The 22,977-nt window shown below is 39.3% G+C and overlaps 1 protein-coding gene across 5 annotated transcripts in view; it reads right to left on the bottom strand.

Moving 5' to 3' along the window:
* The window catches only part of taok3a (TAO kinase 3a), a 93,268-nt gene that overhangs the window by 44,093 nt on the left and 26,198 nt on the right, over positions 1–22,977 (bottom strand). For all 5 annotated transcript variants that reach the window (XM_088076450.1, XM_088076447.1, XM_088076449.1 and 2 more), the window contains exons 2-3: positions 10,362–10,480; positions 426–662 (exon numbers count right to left, since the gene is read on the bottom strand). In XM_088076450.1, coding sequence (XP_087932576.1) covers positions 426–557 — 132 coding nt within the window. In that variant the 5' untranslated portion in view covers positions 558–662; positions 10,362–10,480. The remainder of the gene's footprint in view (positions 1–425; positions 663–10,361; positions 10,481–22,977) is intronic.

The raw sequence follows: 22,977 nt of genomic DNA, 5'->3' as shown, positions 1-22,977 counted from the left end.
ATAAGACCATGAAAACAGCTGTAAGAACATTTTTTATTTCATACATAATGTTAGTTCAAGAGAGGACATTTATTTAGCAGCTATGTTCCCATATTGCATGTTCAAAATTCTCCTCAAGTGTTACTATTAATTTTCCTATTTTTTCATGTTTTTGTGTCTTAAGTGACTAACAGGAGCAAAAATAAGCATTGTTAGTGGACGTAAATTGACGGCATCAAATTCTCTGAGTGGTGACATTAAGGACTGTTCCACAATTGCTGGCTTCAGCGCTCTCGCTCAATACTATACCTATTTTAAAAATTTCTGTGCCCATTTCCCACTGAGACACAAAAACATGTGAACATAGAGTACATGTCCCATTTTAAGGACTTCTAAGACACTTGATGGCTTATTAAGGAGCACAAATATTGTTAATTGGCACTTACAAAGTAGACGGCCCCAAAGCTGCCATGTCCGATCTCGTGTAGGTCACAGAAGACGTCCTCGGGGTCATCTTTGAAGAAGAGGTCGGCCAGCTCGGGGTCCTTCGGCACTCCTTTCCGTGTGGATGACGGCATTATGGGCTGGACATGAGCTAGGCGCCAGGGACGACGCTCATATACACACTACTGCTGCTGCCGCCACCAGATGTCCACGACGGGCCCGGCATTGGCCAGCTAAACCTGGGACACAGAATGGACAAGATTGTGACATTTGTTTTCTTCAAGCTAACCATAAAGATCATCTTTAATTTAACAGTACAATGTTTTTTTCCCCAAACATAATAATAATGGTAACAACAGTGGTAATATATTAAATGCATATATACATTTAAAAAAAGTAAATAATAAATTATATGAAAACAAAGGGCCATTGATTTGTTATCACACTTGGAGCCACAAAATAGTTTAGCTAGAACAAAACTGTACTGCATATAAACATGCATACATATATGTACACACAAAACAGGCATGAGACACACACAAATAAAAATATGTACATATCCACACATATTTAAATGCAAAAAGGTAGATTTGTATAACTCCTTTGAGCAAGTAAAAAAAAACAGGCTAAAGCCACCTAAATCAGGTGCTTATTCCAGTCAAAATACCCTCAGTTATTAACACATAACACATATTCTCGGGCCAGATATCTCAATTCCTGTGTGCAAGTCAACACATATGCATATGCATTGAGATCCGGGACCATCCAGACATTGTTTGATCTGATGTTACTTCACAGTCCCTTCGAAGAATATCCGCATTTGTGAGAGTGTGAGCATGCCTTTCTATTGTGTGTTTGCATTGGTGTGCCTCGTGGGCAGCTGATAGGTGATAAGAAAGAAAAAAGGACAGTCATATGATGACAGCTAGCTGTCTAGTCCTGCTGCTCATCCAAGTCACAGTCACAGTTGCTCACGTAAACATGCACGCACACACACAACACCCTTGACAGCTGAAGCTGAGTCACTGATGCATCATTTCCACCCATGCAAACAGTGTAACAGTTGCCTGTGTGCGTGCAGACACACACACTAAGGCTAAATGTTCTGTATCACAAGGCTGAAGCCGGGCCGTCAAGCGTGTACGCATCCTGGACACCCTGCTCCAGTTAGCTTCGCTGCACATGCATCACACACACATGCACACAGTCACACGCCATCTCTTTCATTCTAGTTTCTCTCTTTCTATCTTTCGCTCTCTCTCTCTCTCTCTTCATGTCTACCATGAAATCTCTGTGCACATCGGCCAGATGCAGCAAGCAAATCTGGCTCCAAAGGCCAGCCCCACACAGAGCAAGCTGACATACAGGCAGAGGCAGCAAGACACACAGGCACACAGGCCAAGACACTAAGCATCAGCATCATCCTAATCCCCTGCTCTTAAAGGGATCTAAGCCATCACACCCACTCCAAAAATATCAGTCTTAAAGGCAAAGTCTTGTGCCCTCTGTTCCGTGGCACCAAATGTATAAAGACGGCAGCCTCGAAGCTTTGGGGAGACGACTTTAGGTACTAGATTCCTAGGTTGGACTATTTCACCGAAAAATTTTAACATTGACCCCTTTATATATTTTTTCTTCCAATCTCAATGTCACAGTTATATATTGGTACAAATTTCGGCAGATTGCATTATGTTTGGTTAAAATCCAAACAATTGCATATTATCAGTGTTCTTTTTTCTTCAAACAAAACAACAAACTTTTCCCAGGAGTTATAAAATATGAGGTATGCACACATCCAATGTCAAAGTGTAGCATCAAGGTTCAGTATCATCATATTCTCAATAAAACTGTCTCAACGCAGCTCAGTCATTTGGCCAGTGCTGAAGGCCTTCACCAGGGGTCTAAAACAAGATTTGTCCAAGGGACCTAATTTTTCTGTCACTGTAGGGGTTGGGCTTTGAAACACAGTTAATTTATTTCTGTAGTCCTAATTAGCCTTTTTCTTTTTATTGATTTGATTTAAAATGTTTGAAAAATATTATATAATTATTTTAATAATAATAAAAAAGGGGTCTAAGAATGTGTAGCTACCGGGAGCCTTTGGATATGTCACGTTCCAATAACAATACTGTCGGTTTGCTCTTGTTTGAGTGAAGAAACAAATAAAAATTTAAATTATTTTAAAAAAAAGAAAAGATTTTTTTTCCCTCCCCTGCAGGCCGAATAGAAAGCTTTGGTGGGCTGTTTGTGCTCCTCAGGTCAACAGTTGACTGGTCTTCACTAAGAGACGCTGGTTATTTGTTACCTCATATTTGCCTCATAACTTGTGTGCTGGCAGTCGAAAGGTGATGAGCAGTCAGGTTCTGACTACATAACTAGGTTTTTATTTCTGTTTTCAGCTAACCCTACAGCAGTTGAGAGCAGTGAGTTGGCCAAGTAAACGTCAACAAGGTCTCCTGAGGCACTACGCCAACCTGCCTCCATCTACAAAGCTGCCATAGCATAACATCTCAGCATTGGAAATGGCAGCCTGCTGAGCTGTAGCCTGACTAAAGTAAATTTCATGGTTGTGATTTCTGTCTAAGAATGCCACAGTACATGCTTGGAAACCACAACGGGTTGCCACATAAACAGGCATGCTCTCAGTTTACCTTACATAATGTGAAAGATCATAGACACAGGCTTACATGCTTATTGCCTCGAGACATCTTTAGGTCACTGAGGCATTTTTTGAGAAGCATGACGCCTTCGGCTGAGACCTCCATGCCTGTGATAGAGGTGTGGCGAATGATGAATGAACTGTAGAGTACAGCATAGCGCTGTAAATGTATGCAGACTACCTGTAGGTGTAGATATTTGTATAAGCTAGTCATGTTTACAAGCAGAGTGAAACACTGCTATTAAATATTCGTCTCTGAGCTTGTTAGGCTTTCATTAGATGCTTTGCGTAATTCCAGCTCTTCCTCTATCTGATCAGTTGACTATTTTTTAGCAGGGATGTCCCGATCAAGTTTTTTCTGCCCCGCTTCCCGATCTGAGTCAAGTGATACTCAGTATCTGTCGGTATTGAGTCCCAATCCAAAACTAGTATTTACCTGGATAATACAGCAGCTCAATGCACACTATATCCAATGTATATGCTCGACAGTTTAATAGCTCTGCAATGCAATACGAGTAAAAAATATCTGCTCCAAACAGTTCCTACGGGTTTTTTTAATTTGTTTTTACCAAAAAAACAAACAAAAAAAACCATTCTACGTATAAGGCTCTTATCACAATTCCACCTAATGTAGCATTTTTTAAATAAAATTACCAAGTAAACAAACTTAAATGTCTTTTAGAAACAGATCTCAAATCTACTTAGTGCAACAAAATAAAAAAATATAAAATGTCCCTTCAGAGGTTGCTCTCAAATCCACTTAAAATAGCATTGTAACAAAAGTACTGTTACGGCTGCACTTCAACATTCCCAGTCACAACAAATAAAAAGCAGTCGCAATTCTGCTTATAGTAAAACTAATTCACTAAAAATGAACGACAAAAACTTCAGGTCTACTGAAAGTGGTGTAGCAGCTTAAGTTAAACATAACAACATTAGTTCTTACTTATTGCAGCATTACAATAAAAAATGAATGTCTGCCGCAAATCGTGCTCTCTGTTTACGACAGCCGTTTGACTGCGGATGTAAACAAAAGATTGGCGGAAAATTAGCCATCAGTGCTCTACCGATTACGTACATATTCAACAAATTTGGCCTCGCAAGAAAACCATGCCACATCTCTGTTTGTTTGGGTGTGTGTGTTTTTGCCTACTCCCTCGTGTATTTGTGTGCGCTTGTGTGTGTATTTCACCATTTATCTGTTCTGTTTACCTACAATATGAACGTGTGTTAGTGAATCTGTGTAGCCCATGTGTCTGAGTGTCTCCTGGTTGCATCAGCGCTGTCTGTCTCTCATCTCACCCGCTTGAGCTCAGCAGATAACTACTGAAATAAAGTCTGACACAACCCCCACCTCACAACCCTCTCCCGATGAAAATACACAACGCATGAGCGTGCACACACACACACACACACACACACACACACACACACACACACACACACACACACACACACACACACACACACACACACACACACAAACTGTGTGAGTGCACTGCTTTCACCAATAGAAAATGGGACAAGGTTACAAAATAATAAAGGAAAAACAAAAATTGGGGTGAAAGGGAAAAAGACAGACAGACAGAGATTCAGTGAGCAGTTTTACCCCATGTGAAGGAGCTTTGAACGCAGATCTAAGACACAATGATGGAAGGAGTCGGCAGATGAGTAAAAGACAGATAAAAATGGAGCAAATGAACTCTGATGTCATGTGATCACTCTGGAGACTCTGCACACCTCCCTCTCACCCTCTTTTCCACTCTTCCTCCTCTCCTAAGATGTGTTAAGTGATGCAACGTGGCAACAACAGGTTGTAACACGGGGGGCTTGGTAAAGCTGTCACTAGTCCGGCAAAGCCCGGTGTTTTGGACAGTTCACTGTGTGCGTGTGTGTGTGTGTGTGTGTGTGTGAGGTTTCTGTGGATCTGTGAATGGCATTGTGCTGAGAGAGAGCTGATTAGGCAAATGGCTTAGACAGATTTAAAGCTTGGTGTGTGTGAGTGTGAATTCCTTACTACATGTGCACTACTACAGACCAAAGCATGACACTGTACTTATGCGTAGATCTACATTAGTGTGTATGTACGGGAATAATGAACATCTTGCTTACATGCACGCACTTGTGTCTAAGTGAGTAAAAGAGACAGTGTGTGTAGGGGTGGGTGATGGTGCCAAAAGATTTGAAATATCCAATTAACTATGTATAATAAAAACTGATTATATGTAAAAGAGATTACATGGTGTGTCCCATGGAACATGCACACACACACACACACACACACACACACACACACACACACACACACACACACACACACACACACATATGCACACGCGGACGTGCACACACACAATCACACATATTGTTTAAAGGACAATAAAAAGGATTTTGCAGCTAATATCTATACATTTTGACAATTTCTTTCCCAAAAAATTCAAACATAACCAAAAACATTTTTTGATGTTTTCCTCTTCATTATATTCCAGCAGCGTAGGGGGAAAAAAATCAATAGTGACTTAAAAGAGACTGGCTTATATCTCTTCAAAAACCAGTAGAATTACTTTTAAAATCAGTGAATGCAAATGATGCAATCTAATAGAGAAAAGATCTAAAATGCATATTTAGGGACTTCTCCGATGGTTGTGTCTCTACATGAACACATGCTGTGGGGCAAAGTTCAACATGCACATGCAAGAAACACACAAACACAACACACAAACAAATACTGCACACCCTCCCACCCCCAGGCTCCCTGTTGGTTGCTGTTATGACTAATTGATGTACCAACATGTTGTTGCAGGACCAAGTCCATCAGGCTGGTGGATGTGGGTCTGTAAAACATGGCCTGCACCTCACAGATTTAAATGGGACATCACATTGTCTTCTATCGGCCAATTATGTACAGGATTAAGAAGTACGCACCATAAAAAGTTTCTTATTTTGGATTCATGTTAAATGCAGTCAAATATCATGAGGATCTAGAAAAAGATTGAAGTTCTTGCAAATAATGCAAAGACGCTTGAATTTGTATCACTTCTTGCAAGTGCAAGATCAGAGGAATTAACAAGGGTGCGCTCATCATGTTAACATCTCCCTTCCCTCACGTCTTAGTCCTGCCCATGGGACATCTGCGGGGAGGAGGTGAGAAACAGACACAAGAATGGTGTGGCTGAAGCAACAAAAACATGTGAGATCCTTGGTTCCATAGCATCAGTCTTATGCGATGTCAGTTATATAAGTATGCTGCACAGCTGTATCAGCTGTCGAACTGACTGATACAAATGTCCACAGAACCTCTTATTTAAGAACAACTTCAAAACCTTACAGAGTTTTTCCTAAACGCTTTTACATTGCCTTTTGAAGGCGGGAATACCACGCCATTATACCACTTCGCCGCTCTGTAAATACGGTATGATTGTGGAATGGGGGCAAGGAGTTGTCTCGTCTGCAACTGAGGTATTAACAGCAACGAAACAATGTCCATGTAAAAGAGACATGGGCAGGACGGGTGTGACGTTTTGACGACATGTTATGCGTGTGTCCCATGACAGGGAGAATTAAAAATCAGCTAAAGGCAGTTAGCAGCTACGTCAAAGAAGGAGAACAGCGGCAATAATGTCTGCAAATCGGGGAAAACATGAGATTCAGAGAACAAGGTGCAAGGTGCCATGTTACAGGAATGTGAATTATTGTCAATGACTTGCCAAGTCACTAAAGCACTGCTGACACACATTATATGTAAAACTAGAGGCCCATGCTGTTGTGTTACATGTCACACCTGTATTGCCTCTTTTGCTTATATGATGCCAGCATGTTGCCCAAAATAACACACTAGATCAGCATGATGCAATTGTGTGATTCTGTGTAAAAATGCAAAGAGGGCACAAAGAAGGGGTGTCATAGTGGCCACATTGTGGTATCTCTGTGTAAAATGGGCAATGGATGGATGGATGAATGGAGGGACAGATGGACTGATGGATGGATCAATATGAGCAGTCACAACAAGTCTTACATACACAAAAAGCCTATTCATTTCAACATGTAACTTGTTAAACATAACCAATTATTAGAATTATTGCTGTTGCTAATTTTAATCACTATTTAATATTACTTTTAAACTTTGAAATCTATGCATGGATCAGTGTAATATGTAATTATCACTTAGGCTATTTATTTACTTGCATTATTGATATCTACACCATTATACACCACATAGCGGCATAAGAAAGTGTGTATGTTGCTGGCATTGTAAAATAAAATTATTCTATATAGTCTTTGGTGGAAAATGTAGCAGACTGCAGTTCTGACACGTACTTGACAAAAAAAGAGAAGAACATCAGATGACGTTACTATATATTTGCCTTTGTGGACAAAATGGATGCATGCAAACATCCCTTCACTGAGATCTGTCAGATTGAGTTTGATAATAAAAACGGCTATGCAGAAACACCAAGTATCTTCTGTGTGTTTCTTGTCTCTTAACTCCTTCAGTTCTATAACACTCGGCTCTCATTTCTCTTTGATCACTTTGTTTTAAAAAGAAAAGCTTTGACAAGTAAGAAAATGTGATTTTCTTATCATTCGTTTCACAGTCAGTCTCCTGGAATCTGTCTACTAAAATCTCATGAGAGCGCAAATGAAGTGCATTCTTCTAAATTTGTTAAATTTGCACCACAAAATATTCTTGCGGCATTACGCCACTGAGAGCACGAGTGTCCATATGTGTGTCAGTTTATGTGTGTGTGCGTGTATAGCCAGGGGGGTTTAGCGGCTTACTGGCCCCCCTACCGGCTTTAGGCAGGAACAGGAATTAGGCAGACTGTGGGAATTCTTACTGGGATTAAAATCACCAGCTCTAATCAGAAACAAAAAAAAAGGAACATGTAAATCTGCCAAAGTGTGCGCTGAGACACGAGGACAGTTTGTGTATATGACGGACAGAATTACGTAATGATTCAGTTCTTCTATCATGACACTATAAAGAGCAGAGTTGTGGAAGTCTGTGTGTTAGTGTGTAAAGGTGCACATGTATGTATGAGTGAGCAAAGAAGCATGGATCATACACACTTGTAGAAAAAAAAGAAATCTCTGCACTTTAATAATCCTTGCTAATAAAAACTTAAAGACTGCCAGAAGATAGAGCTTTACATCTTACGCCACAGTGCAAGGTCCCTGGAGAGCACAGCATGTGTGTGTGTGCATGCCTCCTGAATGACATTATATGGGTCAACCTCGTTATGAATAATATAAAAGCCTACTTAAAGGCACAATACCAGGTGGTACAGTGATGACAAGCCAATTTAAAGGGCCAAATGTGATAGGGTTGTTTCTTATCAATGGATACTTCAATAATTTGAAGTGGCTGTTCCTCTTGTCAATCAATACACATAACCATACATGAAAAGGGTACAGATAAGCATATTAGGGGTTTGCCATATCATATCATTCATAATAACAGCGGTATAATTTTCAATATGTTAAGAAAAATTCATGTTGTGATACTGGCAATATTCCAACTTGTTTAAATAATGAAGTCATGCTGTTACGCACTGCAACAACAAGCTTGGCTGAGAGGGAATTTGCTAAAATTTGCTACAAAATTGTTATTGTTGTTTTTATTCTTCTCAAACTGAAAAAAATGAGATATGACCTTTGCTTTTTAAAAAAAAATATTTTAAGGCTGTTTAAAAGTAAGCTGTGATAGCACTATTTAAAACATATGTCTGGTAGTTGTTCTATATGGTCAGATTTCTGAAATATTGACGGCTATATTAAAGATAAAAAAAGTAGTCTAGTGTAAACTCTGCTTTGCCCTTGACTACTGCACATATTTTTTTTCAAAAAAATAACGTCCCATGGGTGACACTGGAAGGGGAGGGACTCTAAGATATCCCTACATCACAGGTAAGACTACAGAGAGGTAGATATCAACAAATCTCCTCTGCCTTACAAAAGTCTTATCAGGTTCCCAAGTTCACCAGCCTGCAAGTGAGGGGAAGTCCAGACATTTGAAATCAGCCAATGTGTTACCCTGAGGGTCAGTCTGTAACTCAAATTGCTCCTCACCCGATTCCCACAAGCCTTTTTTCCCCACTCAGGGTGTGACTCAGCAGCAAGATTTGCCCACAGCAGAGTGAGTACACTTACACACGGTCCCCTGACTTTCCACTGAATCCAATGATTGGTGTTGGCTCTCTGTGCAGTGATGACAAGATGACAGAAGGATTTACATTGTTGCCCAATTCAAACCTCAGGCTCCCTTTTTTTTCATCAGTACAGCTTAACAGTGCCAGAGTAAGAAAACTTAATATGGAAAACCAAAGAAAAACATTTCAAAACAAAATAAAGTAAATATGAGCAGCATTTCAGAAAAAGTGTTTTTTTAAATCAAAAAACTGCATTTCAAGGTTACAGTTGTCTACAACATTCAAATTTATCAACATAATTTTTGGCTAACAAACATTTAGAGCTTTGGCTACAAGAAATGAATGCAAATGTTAAGTCTGGCATGACCAAACAAACACATAAAACTGGTCTGGACTAGCAGACTTCAGGTTGAAAATATCAACAATTTCTTTTTTCTGCATGCTGCCAACAAGCAAATAGTTATGTTGCATCAATCCCCACACTCAGGCATTCACATCTGTACACACACACACACACACACACACACACACACACACACACACACACACACACACACACACACACACACACACACACACACACACACACACACACACACACAGAGACAACTTGAGAAAGCTATGGTACAGTACAGGCCAGAGAAACTTTGCCTCCTCTCAGACTCAGCTTTAATACAGTGTGACAGAGGGTCGGCTAGCTGTTATGTACATCAGAGAGCCGGCAGGGCAGCGAGCTTTCATTATGAGGCAAACAAGACCCAGTTTAAAGTCGGCTGATGCCTTTGCTGACTGTCAAACTGCAACATCAAGGGGATTTTTGACACACGCACGCACTCATACATACACACAAATGCCTTTACTGTACAGTGAGTGAAACCAAAGGAACTGCAGGGTGACCTCAATGCGACAAGCGCGAGTCGGTCTGTTGGATGCCTGCAACAATCTGCCTACCAGATAAATCACCTCCACAGTCTGTCTGACATTTTGCTTAGTTAACTATTTTGCATGCTGGACTTTGCCATAAAATTAAAGACTGGTTAAAAAAAGAAAGAGACATGACATTGCATGATGATGTGCTTTGATATATAAAAAAAATAGACCAGACAGCATCAGAGATGTGTATAACTTACCTGTGGGAAATGTGAAAAGGGGTGTCAGACTAGCTTCTGTCTCCCTCTCTCTCACTCTTTAGTTCAAGTCCAGAGTTGACTTCTTGTTGGCCTTCGTCATGACTGGAATAATACTGCACCTAAAGGTACGAGAGGGAAAGAAACAATAAAAAAAAGATACTTTTATTAAGAGTGTTAAGTTAAATATATAAAAGCCATGGCTGTAATAATATTGCTAGAGTTGAAATGATAAGTGCAGGGTTTACACACTTTTTCTTGGACAAAAATTCAAAAGTTTTCCATGACTTTTCAGGAACCCATTAAAAAAAAAAAATCTTGCACCGCTTGCTGGCCATTTGTTGAATATATTTGATTTAAACTGTATTCAAACATAGTTTTAGCTAGCTGACATACATGAGGAGAGAGAGGGAATGAGTGGAGAAAATAAAAAAATACGTTTCTGACAGTAGACCATATGTTGTCACATTTCGGCGAATATTAGAGCTACGTTACGATGACAGCTACAGAAAATAAATTTGCTTTTTGTTACCTTACATAGAAGGTTTTCCACTAAGTATTACTGTCACATTTTAATTATACCAAGCAAAATTTTATGACTTTCCGAAACTTGCAGTGATTTTTACTAATCTATGACTTTTCCAAAACTTTCAAAGAAATTCCATGACTTTTTCAGGCCTGGAAAAAGCAATTGGGATATTGCATGACTTTTCCAGGTTTTTCATGACTGTGAAAACCCTTTAAGTGGATTAAACAATCAAGCAACATAAACAATTATGTCTTTTTTTTTCAAGCTAAATTACCAAATATTCACAAATTCCATAGAGAGTGTATGCTGCTTTTTTTTTCTTTTTCTTTTAAGATTATTCATTTGGCATTTTAATAATTTAATTTGACTTTAATAGATAGCGTGAAAGGGGGAGTGAGGGGATGACACGCAGCAAAGGGCCACAAGCTGGAATCAAACCTGCGGCCGCTGCGGCAAGGACACTGCCTTCATATATGGGGCATCTGCCTTATCCACTGAGCCACCCGACACCCCATGCTGCTTTTCTTAGTCATCTGCAATAGTAAATATCTGGGTTTTGCACAAGACAAGTAATTTGAACCTTTGTTTGCATTATTTATTATCTTCTGACATTTCAACAGACAACTATCTCCCCATTAACAAGAAAATAATCATTAGTTGCAGTACTACACATGACTGTTAAATGTCAACCTCTATTCTTAAATATGGGTCTATAGCATGTGTCTTTTGGGACTGATTTAATCTGGTGCACTCTGCAACTGAGTGCAACTTCTGCAAATACAAAGGCCAAAACAAAGTTTTTCTGACCTTTTTTTATTTTTAAAGTCTTTTAGTCTCTTTTATTAGCATTATTACTGAAATATAACCAAGCACAAGTCCATTACCTACAAGATTAGCAGCTGCTAAAAGACATTTGCAAAGCTATTTAAACATTTTACATCACGTGCCAATGAGTATAATTTTTTATAGACATTTGCAGCATTGCTTTACTGCACAGAAGTTTTCTGCTTTGCTGTCCAAACAGAGGAAAAGGTTTCAAATATCCCCACAATAGCAGATGGTGTAATGACTCAACAGCCAATGAAAATCTCTTTAATGACTGTCAGTTATTATCCTCTCAACAACACCAGGATCCACAGCTTCCTCTCTTCAGCTTCTGGAAAGACAACAGTACAACCTCCACAACAGAAAGTTAGAGAAAATGTGGCTTTAATTATTAGCTGTATTGTCACTGATAGTATCACCGGTATAATATAAAGTAGGTTATCCCATCCAGTGGCAGTAATGCACTTTACTCTGTATTAAAATGCTGTCAGTCTCACTTTATTTAGTATTTGATAGTAAGATCCAGGGGCTGTCTTCACATGGTTATTAATTTTCCACACCTGCATGACCATATTCAGGGTCAAAGGGAGCCAGATCCCAGAATGTATTGAGCAGACTGTATCTCAAACTAAATGTCTTGACATTTAAAAAGAGGGAAGTTCCTCCTGTTTACAGCCAGCGTCTTTCTCGCTCTTTCAAATACGTGAGTTCAAGGACGCTGCACACAGTGCCGTGGACAAACAAGCTTTCACATGCACACACCCACAAGCAAGAACAAATTCAATATTTTGCTTTCTCCCACACATACACACACAGTGTCACACACACACACACACACAAAGTATTATACCCACACATACGCATCAAACAAATCTGAGCGAGTTGTTCTGACAGCAGAGCGCTGTCAGCGACGGGACTGTGTGTCGTTTTGACAAGCAGGTGGGGCAGCATTCACAACATTAACAGCGAGCACAACCTGACCCTGAACTATACACGTCGTCATTTACGAGACCAGCGCACAATAAAACCAACTGTTGTCTGCAATCAGGAAGTACAGTCGATCCATTATTCAGTCTATAAATGACCCTACGACCTTTGAGGCACTTCTATCTGTATGGGATCAAACGGACACAGCTCGCTTCCTCTCCTCTACCTCTTCCATTTTAACGTTTTGATTTTTTTTACCCTCCTCTCTTATCTTATTGGTTACACCCCCTGAACATCATCCTCTCTCGTTTTGATCATAGCGAGCAGCAGATTGGGAGCTCAGAGGAACCGTATTCAATAATAAAAGAAGGAGAGAGGATGGAGGGATGAGAGAAGAAGGATAAAAATGTATTGTGCCCCTTCTGAGTGTCCCTGAATGATTTATAACACAAACTGACGCTTGCATGAGCCTCTGGGGAAGTTGTTGCTGCACTTCTCCTCCTCCTCACTCGCTCACCCATCCTGCTTGGCATTTGTGACCAACCAACAAGAGAGAGATATAGATAGATGGAGAGAATGAGTGAGAAAACATGTAATGGTGAGTTTGTTTGTGTGCCTTTTATTCAAGTCCATCTTAAAGGGGCTGTTTGTAACTCTGGAGAAAGATAGTTGATTGTGAAGTCTCTTTCCCAGGTTGTCAGCGTCAGAGGTTGTCACTTTGTTTAAAAACATATGTTATGCTGCCATTTCAATGTCCTTGTGACCATGAATTCAATGTGTGTGTGTGTGTGTGTGTGTGTGTGTGTGCGTCTGTGTCCCTGCGTGCTGTGTTTGAGGAAAGGTCTGTGTTACAAAACAGTCAGGGTCAGTTTCAAGGTCAGTTTAGGCATGGCATGGTAAAACCAGGTAAAAATAACACAAAAAGGTGAAAGAAAAAAGCTGAGAAGGAGAGAACGAGAAAGCAAAAGTGTTAAAAGCACTATTAACACGAAAAGAGAGAAAAAAATAAGAGAAAGAGAGGGAAAGGAGTTAAAAGCCAGCGATTATCCATTTGACAACTTCCTGATTTCCAGGCCTTGCTTCTTTTTTAGGTTAATATTAAGCTGCTTTTCACAGACAGCTTGGTGGGACTAAAATAATTGGACAGAGCTCACCACATGCTTTACAAACTAAAACCATTGGAATCAATGTGAAGCATACAAAACATACAAAGTTATAGAAAAATAAAGAATATGTTTGTGTTATTTTCCAATCCTTGAGAGAGAGACCTTCAGACCTTCAGAGTGAAGCTAGATCATTGTATCAACATCTTACTTCCTCTAAAGGCTGAAGCGTTAAGGTCAGGCCATGTAGGCTCTAACAAATATAGAAAGATAAACATCACACCCTCCCTGCTGCAGTAGTATCACAGGCTTTCTGACAAAGTTCGTTGGCGCACTGGCTAATGATAAAAATTGATATCCAACTCCTACTTTCCGTTCCCTCCTGTTACATGACACGCTGTGATATGAATCATAAATCCTGAGTCACGAGCCGTCAATTTCCCAGGCAAAACTTGGCCCGAGCAACCTGCTTCGAAAACAAAACCTTGTATTGCATTTCTGTTCTTGGGCAAAACAATCCAATAGAGCAGCTTTCCGAGGGATTGGCCAAACAACTCAATTCACCAGGCTGGATGTGATATCGGGTATCAAACAGGGACTTAGGCCAAGTTCAGGCCTCGTTTTGATTTCGTTTTTTTCACACACAGACTTCCAAAAGTTCATGAAGGTCTGAGGAACAAACTGGATGCTGCAGGTATCCATGATGACATCGTTTGTGGGGTGCCAGCAGCCCTAAAGTACTTTTGAGCAAGGCACTTAAAGGTCCAGTGTGTAGGACTTTGGTGAAAATATTGGCAGAAATGCAATATATTATAATAAGTTTGTTTTCTTTAGTGTATAATCATCTGAAAATAATAACTGGTGTGTTTTGTTACCTTGGAATGAGCTGTTGATATCTACATAGTAGGGGTGGCAATCACCAGAGGCCCTACGATACGACATTACATGATACAATGTTATTGCAATTTTTAATGTTTTTCAGTATCAGGGTTCCTACAGCTTAAGAAAAGTTAAATTTAGGACTTTTTAAGACTTTTTTAATGGCCAGTGGAATGCAATTTAAAACCAATTTCACAATACCCCAAACTAAAGAAAAATAAAACATGAACTGATATCAAATACTTGTACAATAATAAACAATAATTGCACAATTGTCTGTTCAACTCACCTCAGTCATCTTTATTGCAGCAAAACATTGATTTTTTAACATGAAACTACTTTTTTCAGTGGTTTTACCGGTTTAAATCACTGAGTCAATTTGTTGTGGAGAGGAAGAAACGTCTGCAGATAATTCGGTTCCCGATGAAAACCTCCTCAACATCTGGATCTTGAATTATAAGAGAAAATATGCTATGCTAGTGGCCCATGCCAAACAGTGTCTCAGACAAACTGACTTGTAACGATGAACTGCTATATTCGGTGTTTTTACTAAGTGGATTAGTAATAAAGTGAACAACAAACAGCAAGTTATTAAAGAAAATGGTGAGCAAACACTAGATTTGAAGTCAATCTGTAACGTGAAACTGCTTCATTAAGTGTTTCTGCCTGTTTTGATCACCTGGTGTGTGAAGTAATTCTATCCAGGAGAAGTTTCAGCGGGTTGCAATCTGCATTTCTCACCACTATATGACACAAAAAAATCTTAAAACACTGCTCCTTTAACAAGCAATTCTTCCAAAAACATTGCTCATCATCCATCAGTATGTTTAATTTGACATGCTCTTAAAATTAAATGTATTTTGTCAATCTGATTTAATGTGCACACTTAAAGCACAACAAATACAAAGCTTGTTATAATGCCTGTCTGTATCATGACGTCAAGCCCTGCCTTTCCTGAATCTAATCAGTGATAATGAGACTCAATGTTCACAAATTTCACACTCAATGATTCCCACAGTGCCTGATGATGACTGAGGTGGGCTTTTGATGAGTCATGCTGGAGGTAGGTGTGCTTTAAATCACACGTCCCTTAGTGAAACGCTGCTTTAAATAAGGCTGACACAACCAAATACGAGACGATTTCCACAATACGCAAAATTCTCCCCGGATGAAAATAAACTAATCCACTGAGATAGAAAGAAACTAAACATTATGTCCTGATTATCCTGCCAGGGCGGCATGGTGTGGATTTTTATAGCAGTGACTCATTTTCACAGAGTGAAGAATACACATACACACACACACACACACACACACACGCACGCACGCACACACGCGCGCTCTACGCTCTAAAGCAGGATTTGGAGACTTCGGGGCAGCTCTCATCGCAGGAGCTTAGTGACACTATTGAGACATGCATGCATACAAACACACACATACGCACACACTCACACCAAAGACTGTTACCTTCTCAGATTAGCTTTAAGGCTAATGCCAACATAAATGTGGGTGTTGGTGGATTGAGGGACAAATACGAGACAAATAAGTGGCCTATCCACCGACTTAAAACCCTGGGCCAACTCTAAATCTGTAGTTTATTTGAAGCGATTTCCTCTTGTTGCCTTAAAGCAAAAACAGCCCAAAACCTCACAGTGGCTACTTCACTTCTGTTGAGGATGTTTGAAAGTTAAACTTGGCACCAATGACCTTTTATGGACCTCTATCTTGAACCATACTTCCCAGCCCTCCTGATTTTCCCAGGAGACTCGTGCTTTTCCTTGTCTTCTCCCATTTTTCTCCCTTTGTCGTAATACTCCGGCTTTTCTCCCAATTAATGACAAAATTTCCCTTTTTTTCGTTTTCATTATCACAACCTGTTTCTGACACTTTATGGCGTTTATATGCCTTACAACTCTAAAATTCGTTTTCACCTGGACAACAATACAGCTCCACAAAGTGAAACAGGAGAGAGAGGGAGAGAGAAATGCAGAGTACTAACGCTGAAAACACACCAAGCAACGGTGAAGTGCAGCTGCCGTACAAAACGGAAAACTGTGGCAACCAGTCCAAGTTGTCAGAGTGTTTGATTATGTGGCAAAAGTGCAACTGATTTAAAAGTTGGGGACTGTTTTCTAGTGACAAATTGTGAGAATACCTGCAACAAATCCGTAAAGTCCTGTGACATGTTGACCTACGTACATTAAAAAAAGATTTCTTCCCACCAGAAACACAAACACAATGCCTTGCTACAGAAAAATGTAATTATTAAACTTTGCCACCGCTTAGTGTGTTTTTTCAGCGTAAGAAAAAAAAAAATAATTTCAGGCATACTGCCAAGAAGAATTCCAGTTTCTTACGAAAAGTTTAAAAGAAGCATTTTCACATATTTGCCACGTCTGTTTTCTGTCAAACACGGGTTCGCACTAAAATGAATGAAAACCGATAAATAACAAGAGATACAAACCACACGGAGAATTATTCTGTTTTCTTTCCTGAGAATTAGAAAGTAAAATGTTGAGAGTATCAATACATAAAAATGCTGTTGCAGTAGACTTTTTTCCTTGTAGTTATTTCTATTTCCTGAAAGTCACCAGATTGCAGGAAACAATATCTTTGAAACTGACATTTTTTTCGGAGGGAGGACTCCCAGTCAGACAGACATCACACTTTGCATTTGAAATTCTCCCCATTTTTGTGGTATCAACGTTGGCAAGCATGTCAATACAGCATGCATATTCATCAACATAGTGGACTTTTGACATGTTATGTGTCATCAATTGGGAAAAAATCAACAGTTGAAGGAAGCTTGCTCCAGCTGTGTAAAAAAAAGCAAAACAGGTGGCTCACCATGCTTTGTCTCACTTGCTGCGGTCTTAATAAAGTTAACTTTCACTGCTTACATGCTCCAGATAAAAAGATACAGAAATTAAAACCAAACAAGGCTGAGTCTATACACATGTAGAAAAACAGTGGGACAATCTGATACACAGCCCGGGCAGATGGGTCGTCACTGTGCATGTGACAATATGCCCAACCAGATTTTCCAAGATATTTTGGATATTTTAGAGCAGAAACCCTTTTGTCCGATGTGACGCTACTGCCAAAAACATGCAACAATGTTCACCTTTTTAAACGCCTTGGCTATCACTGCCTTTAATACAAATTTTGCAGTTAAATGCAACTATAAACCACACTTCAAAAAAAATGTTAAAAGCAGGTGCAACAACCCTCCCCTCTACATATTAAAGTAGATAAGCTCCAGACAGCACCAGGCCAAATCATTCAGACTACTCGACTAAGTGGAGGAGTGCTGCTCCTCTTTGCCCTAAAGCTTTAGGTCAATATCAATCTTAATCTCCATATTGATGCAGAAGCCACTTGCAGTGAAGCAGACTTACAGGGTATTACATGGCGGGGGGAGCACACACCACATGATAGCCTTCACACGTGAGAAGTAGTTTCACACCGTTTTTCATCACACATGTAGGGGATTTATGTGTGAAGAGGCCGCTATGCAATATTGAGTGACCCTATAGGGCATATGTGAGGTGTTTTAACTTTTAACACTTATGCAAAATATACTCATGCAAAAATTTGGGAACATGTCATGTGACATAATTTGCAGTTAAAAATAAATAATTTGTGATGCATTGCACTGAGCATATCTAAAAACATTTAAAAGTTCAACAATATTGTTGCATGACCCAAGTACCCACAATTTATGGAATTAAATGTGGTTACAGTTAGCTGAAAAGCTGAGCTAAACTGTCAATTGATGATTTAGTTGAACTTCTTTGGAGATTTATCATTTTACAGAAAAATCTTTCTCCTAGGCAAAACTTCACAGGTGCCTGCCTCTCAAATCTGACTGCTCACTGTCTTAGCTTAGTCTTTGTAATAGCAAACTTTATATATATTTGGTACATTTAACCATTTAAAAACTAAATAAACTGGTCTGATTCCTTTTAGGAGCATAACAGAAAATGTATGAGCAACTTTACAAGAAATTACCCAAAAACTAGCAAATAAATTGTTAAAATTACAAGAAAATTTCAAACAAAAATACAAATAACAACAAAATGTAAAATAGAACAAAACAAAGAAAAGCAAGGAAATTACCTTAACGTAATTCTAAATATATAATAATTATAAATATGGTTTTCTGGACATTTTTTTGTTCAATTTCTCTCTTTTATCAGGTTATTTTTCTTGTCACCTCTTACTATTTTCTTGCCACGTTGCTTATTGCCCTTTTTCATGTTCATGAAAGAGATCAAACCAATTTGCACAGGTTTCAAAGGTTTAAATACTTCTAAAGGTTGTCTGAACGAGTGCAAGAGAATCGGTTTGGTCTCTGTGAACTTGTGATGAACATTTGGGGACATTTTATAGACAAAACAATTCTCTGTCAAAGTATAGGACTACTCCTTGCAACTTCAAGCTGAATAAGTTTTGTTTGAGTGTCTGCAAGGGTGGATTTAAGTTACGTAACTTTTACACACAAAATGACGTTGCCTCACTGAAAATAAAAAGTGATTCTTTCAGGTGGATTAAATGGAAAATCTCAGCGCCACGAGGATTACTAACTGTGAGAAAACAGAGAAAGCTGGTTCCACAATAATGAAATTTTCCCAGATAATCTAAGCATAAATTGGGCAAGCTCACACATATACGCACAGCTCTGGTCACACACATTCTGCCACACAAAGACCATCCCTCATTCAGTGTGAAAGCTTTTTTAAAGCAATCCCACGAATCCAGAGAGGTTGGTGTGTGTGTCTGTCCCTCCGGAGCGAAGCCTGGAGTTTTCTCTATTAAAGCCATTCATCCTCTCTGGCAACTATCAGTGCTAGCGCCTTTTCAGCTGAGCTTTTTTTTTTTCAACCTGGTCAATAGTGTGTGTGGTCTACTGTCTTGCTTTTTCCAAAACCCACACAATCTTTCACACACACATACAAAATCAATCTCTGCGTTGTCTCTTTTCCAAAACCCTCCTCCTTAAATAAATACAAACGCACACACTGAACGACACAAGCAAACACACTTAGTGCACTGTCACAGAGCGCCGTCACCGGTCTGTTAAATTATTCAACAGTCCCTCACAGACAATTTTGCACATCAGAGAGAGAACGAGGAGGAGAAGGGGGGGCTGCTCGTGGGTACCACCACGATCAGTGATGAGGATCAACAGGTTACACACACACACACACACACACACACACACACACACACACACACACACACACACACACACACACACACACACAGAGCTAAAGAGCAGGAGTGCAGCATCTTCCTCTGTGGAAAGCTGCAATTTAACCAGCACAGGTAATCAGAGGCTATATCCTTTTACTTGACGTACCCTGTTATCAAATATAACCACCAGCTTAACAGCACGCAGGTTTCCATTACAGATTTGCGCAAAAAAAACCAAAGTGACATTTTTAAAATATTGATAAAACACAATTGCAGGATGACTGCGTTTCCACTGAGTGATGTTATGCGACGTCTGCTCTCGTGATAACAGTCAAAAAAGCATGGTGATGGGTGTTCAAAACATTAGCAGGTTAACCTCCATTGCAACTACAGCACTATATATTACATTCAAAATTTCAATTTGTGCAATTTGAGGATTAATGGAAACCCACCTACAAGCAGTCATTTTGGCTGCCTGGGACCTTTGAATCCCTCCACTCCACTGAGTTCGGGTCTAAGTGTAATGAGTTTAATTTTGTCAAATATCAGGCAATAGTTTCATAACACTGCTGGTCTACCGCTGCCTCAATTTGTTAGTGTATAAGGTAATGTAGTGAAAATAATCCAAATATAGCATACACTTGAACTGAAATAGATTTTTTAAGTGACTAAAATACATCTTGCACCAGCCCCTGTCCATGGTGATTGCTTAGCTTTCATGACAATATTTAGTTTATCAAAGATGCTAGCAAAACAACAGAGTTCATTAAATGGCACAACAGAAACATCAGGTAGAGGTCACTGTGATTCAGTCTATTAAAGATAAATAAAAATCATGAAGACAGGGGGTCTCTACACTTCTATTATGTTTTAAAACTGCTTTATGATTTAAAAGAAAAATTCTTTCCAATTTCTTGAAAAAAATCCTATTTCTCAATAAACGAATTTTTTTCAGATTGAAATAAATGTATTTTTTAAAAACTCAATACTTTATATTTTAAAATAGAAACAACTAAAAATATATATAATTCACACACTGTTTACAAAAGGTGAGGTACAGCTTTTGATTATAGCCAAACCTACAAAACAAATTAGTTAATGTCCCCATCACTTTACTTTGTGAGCACTTTCTGCCTCACGGCTTCCTGGTACAGTATGTCTTCACTGACACGCTTGCAGTAAAACACATGTTCAAATGTGGGAGTTTGATATTTATATAATTTCTTTTCTTTCGGGCAATCATTTTGGTCAAATTCTTTTTTTTGAACATCCTTGTAGGCCCCGCACAGATTTTACTTCATTATTTTAAAAGCACGACTCCACCAGCGCCACCTCCTCTAAGCTGACTCACTCTGCAAACACCAACATGCACGTGCGTTGGACTTTATGCAAATGATGTCCGAAAACCACTCATTAATCTGAAGAGATTTGCAGGGACTGTGCATGTGCACTTTAGCACAATGCCTTAGTCACTGTCCCCAGGAGAATTTGGAATAAATAAATAAATAAATAAAAACCTAGAATAACCTTTGAATCACCCTAGGGCTCACACTAACACGTCTACACAGGAGACGTAGCGTGAGCAGCACACTAGCAGAGCAACAGTCCACATGTGTCCACTCAGGATGTGTTCACGCACAGTTATGAGTGTAGGTGACCCGCATTTTGGAAGCGCTCAGAGCCCAATAGATAATGACGGTTATGCATGTAAAAAAAAAAAAAATTCAGATAAACAGGACTGAGGTGTAAAAATAGGCCGGTAAAAACAGTTGGATAGAATAAACAAAGGGAAGCCTGAAAAACATGATTGAAAGCCTCCTGTGTAGACACTCCGTAACCTAGATCTTCTCTTCCCAGCTCAGAACAAATCTGTCATACATTAGCTTGGCTTCTGGCTGTGGGTCAGTGACAGTAGCTACAGTATGACTATGTGAAAGCACACTTTCCCAAGTGAGTGTATAGGCAGAGTTGGTAGGATAGGTATGACTGTGTGTGTGTTATGTGCTAATAATGCATCTTTGGATTCAAATGAATCACAATGATGAAAAGGAGACAGAAAGAGAAAAAGTGAGGTATAGCTAATGATTCAGTCCACCATTATCATGGATTAACTATCACACAGGCAGACATGAAGAATTTTACATTAAAGGGAGAAATACACTTTTTTTAGAATTAATTTTGAACAAATAGTCCCAATAAAGTAGAAACACAGTTTTATCACAATAGTTACGCAACTTTTTGGCCTGTGACCGAAGCGGCACTTGCAGCCCTGCATGTGTCTATGAGCAATGGGCAGTTAAACTAAACAGATGATATACTTGTTTTTATCTTCAGTTTGTTTCAGAAAGACATACTTTGATTACTCAGTATTTCACAGTATACATGCACACATCAGTCAAGTAACAGTCTAAATCCACGTCTGTGAAAACACAAATGCTTCACACACATCTGCCCCCTGGAAGCACAAAAAATCTATAAAAATCAGCACAGTTTAAAGATGGAGACCCAGATTACTGACACGATTCAGTATCACACAAAATGCCTCCCCTGCCAATCCAATTAGAAGTTAGAATTAGTAATTGTCATTATTAGCGTGGTAATCTTTGAGTTTTAGCCAAAACATGTTTTGTGAGGTCACAGTGACCTTGACGATTAAGAACCAAAATCTAATCTCATTCTTTAGTCCAAGTCAACATTCGTGCCAAATTTTCAGAAATTCCTTTAAGGCGTTCTTGTTCACGAGAATGGGACGGACAACCCGAGAACATAATGCCTCCGGCCACAGCTATCTCTGGCGTGGAGGCATGAAAATGAAAGTTATAGAAACCATATTGTGTCCCAGAAACACTATGACCCCTCAGGTTTATGCTGCGTTCGCATGAAATCTGGCAGACAGTAGATGGCAACCAAGATATCATTTTAGTGGACGAGAGCAGGACGGTAAGAATTAGGTGAAGCCAGCAGAGAACACCAGCAATCGATTCTGAGTAACAAGGACACTGTGTCTTTAAAGAGACTTTTCTGCTGAGTTAATTAACGTCAACGATGAACACCAGACTTTCATTCCATTCACGTCCAAAGTCTTCTTTGACATGTCATAGCAGAAAAAGCACAGGTGTAATTAATATCATTAATAATATACTGCACTGCATTTAGCTGT

The sequence above is a fragment of the Plectropomus leopardus genome, chromosome 4, assembly GCF_026936395.1.
Source record: "Plectropomus leopardus strain MGB_pleo_1.0 chromosome 4, ASM2693639v1, whole genome shotgun sequence".
NCBI classification, from domain to species: domain Eukaryota; kingdom Metazoa; phylum Chordata; class Actinopteri; order Perciformes; family Serranidae; genus Plectropomus; species Plectropomus leopardus.
Note: the sequence above shows the minus strand (reverse complement) of the source record. Positions and strands in the feature narration are given on the sequence as shown.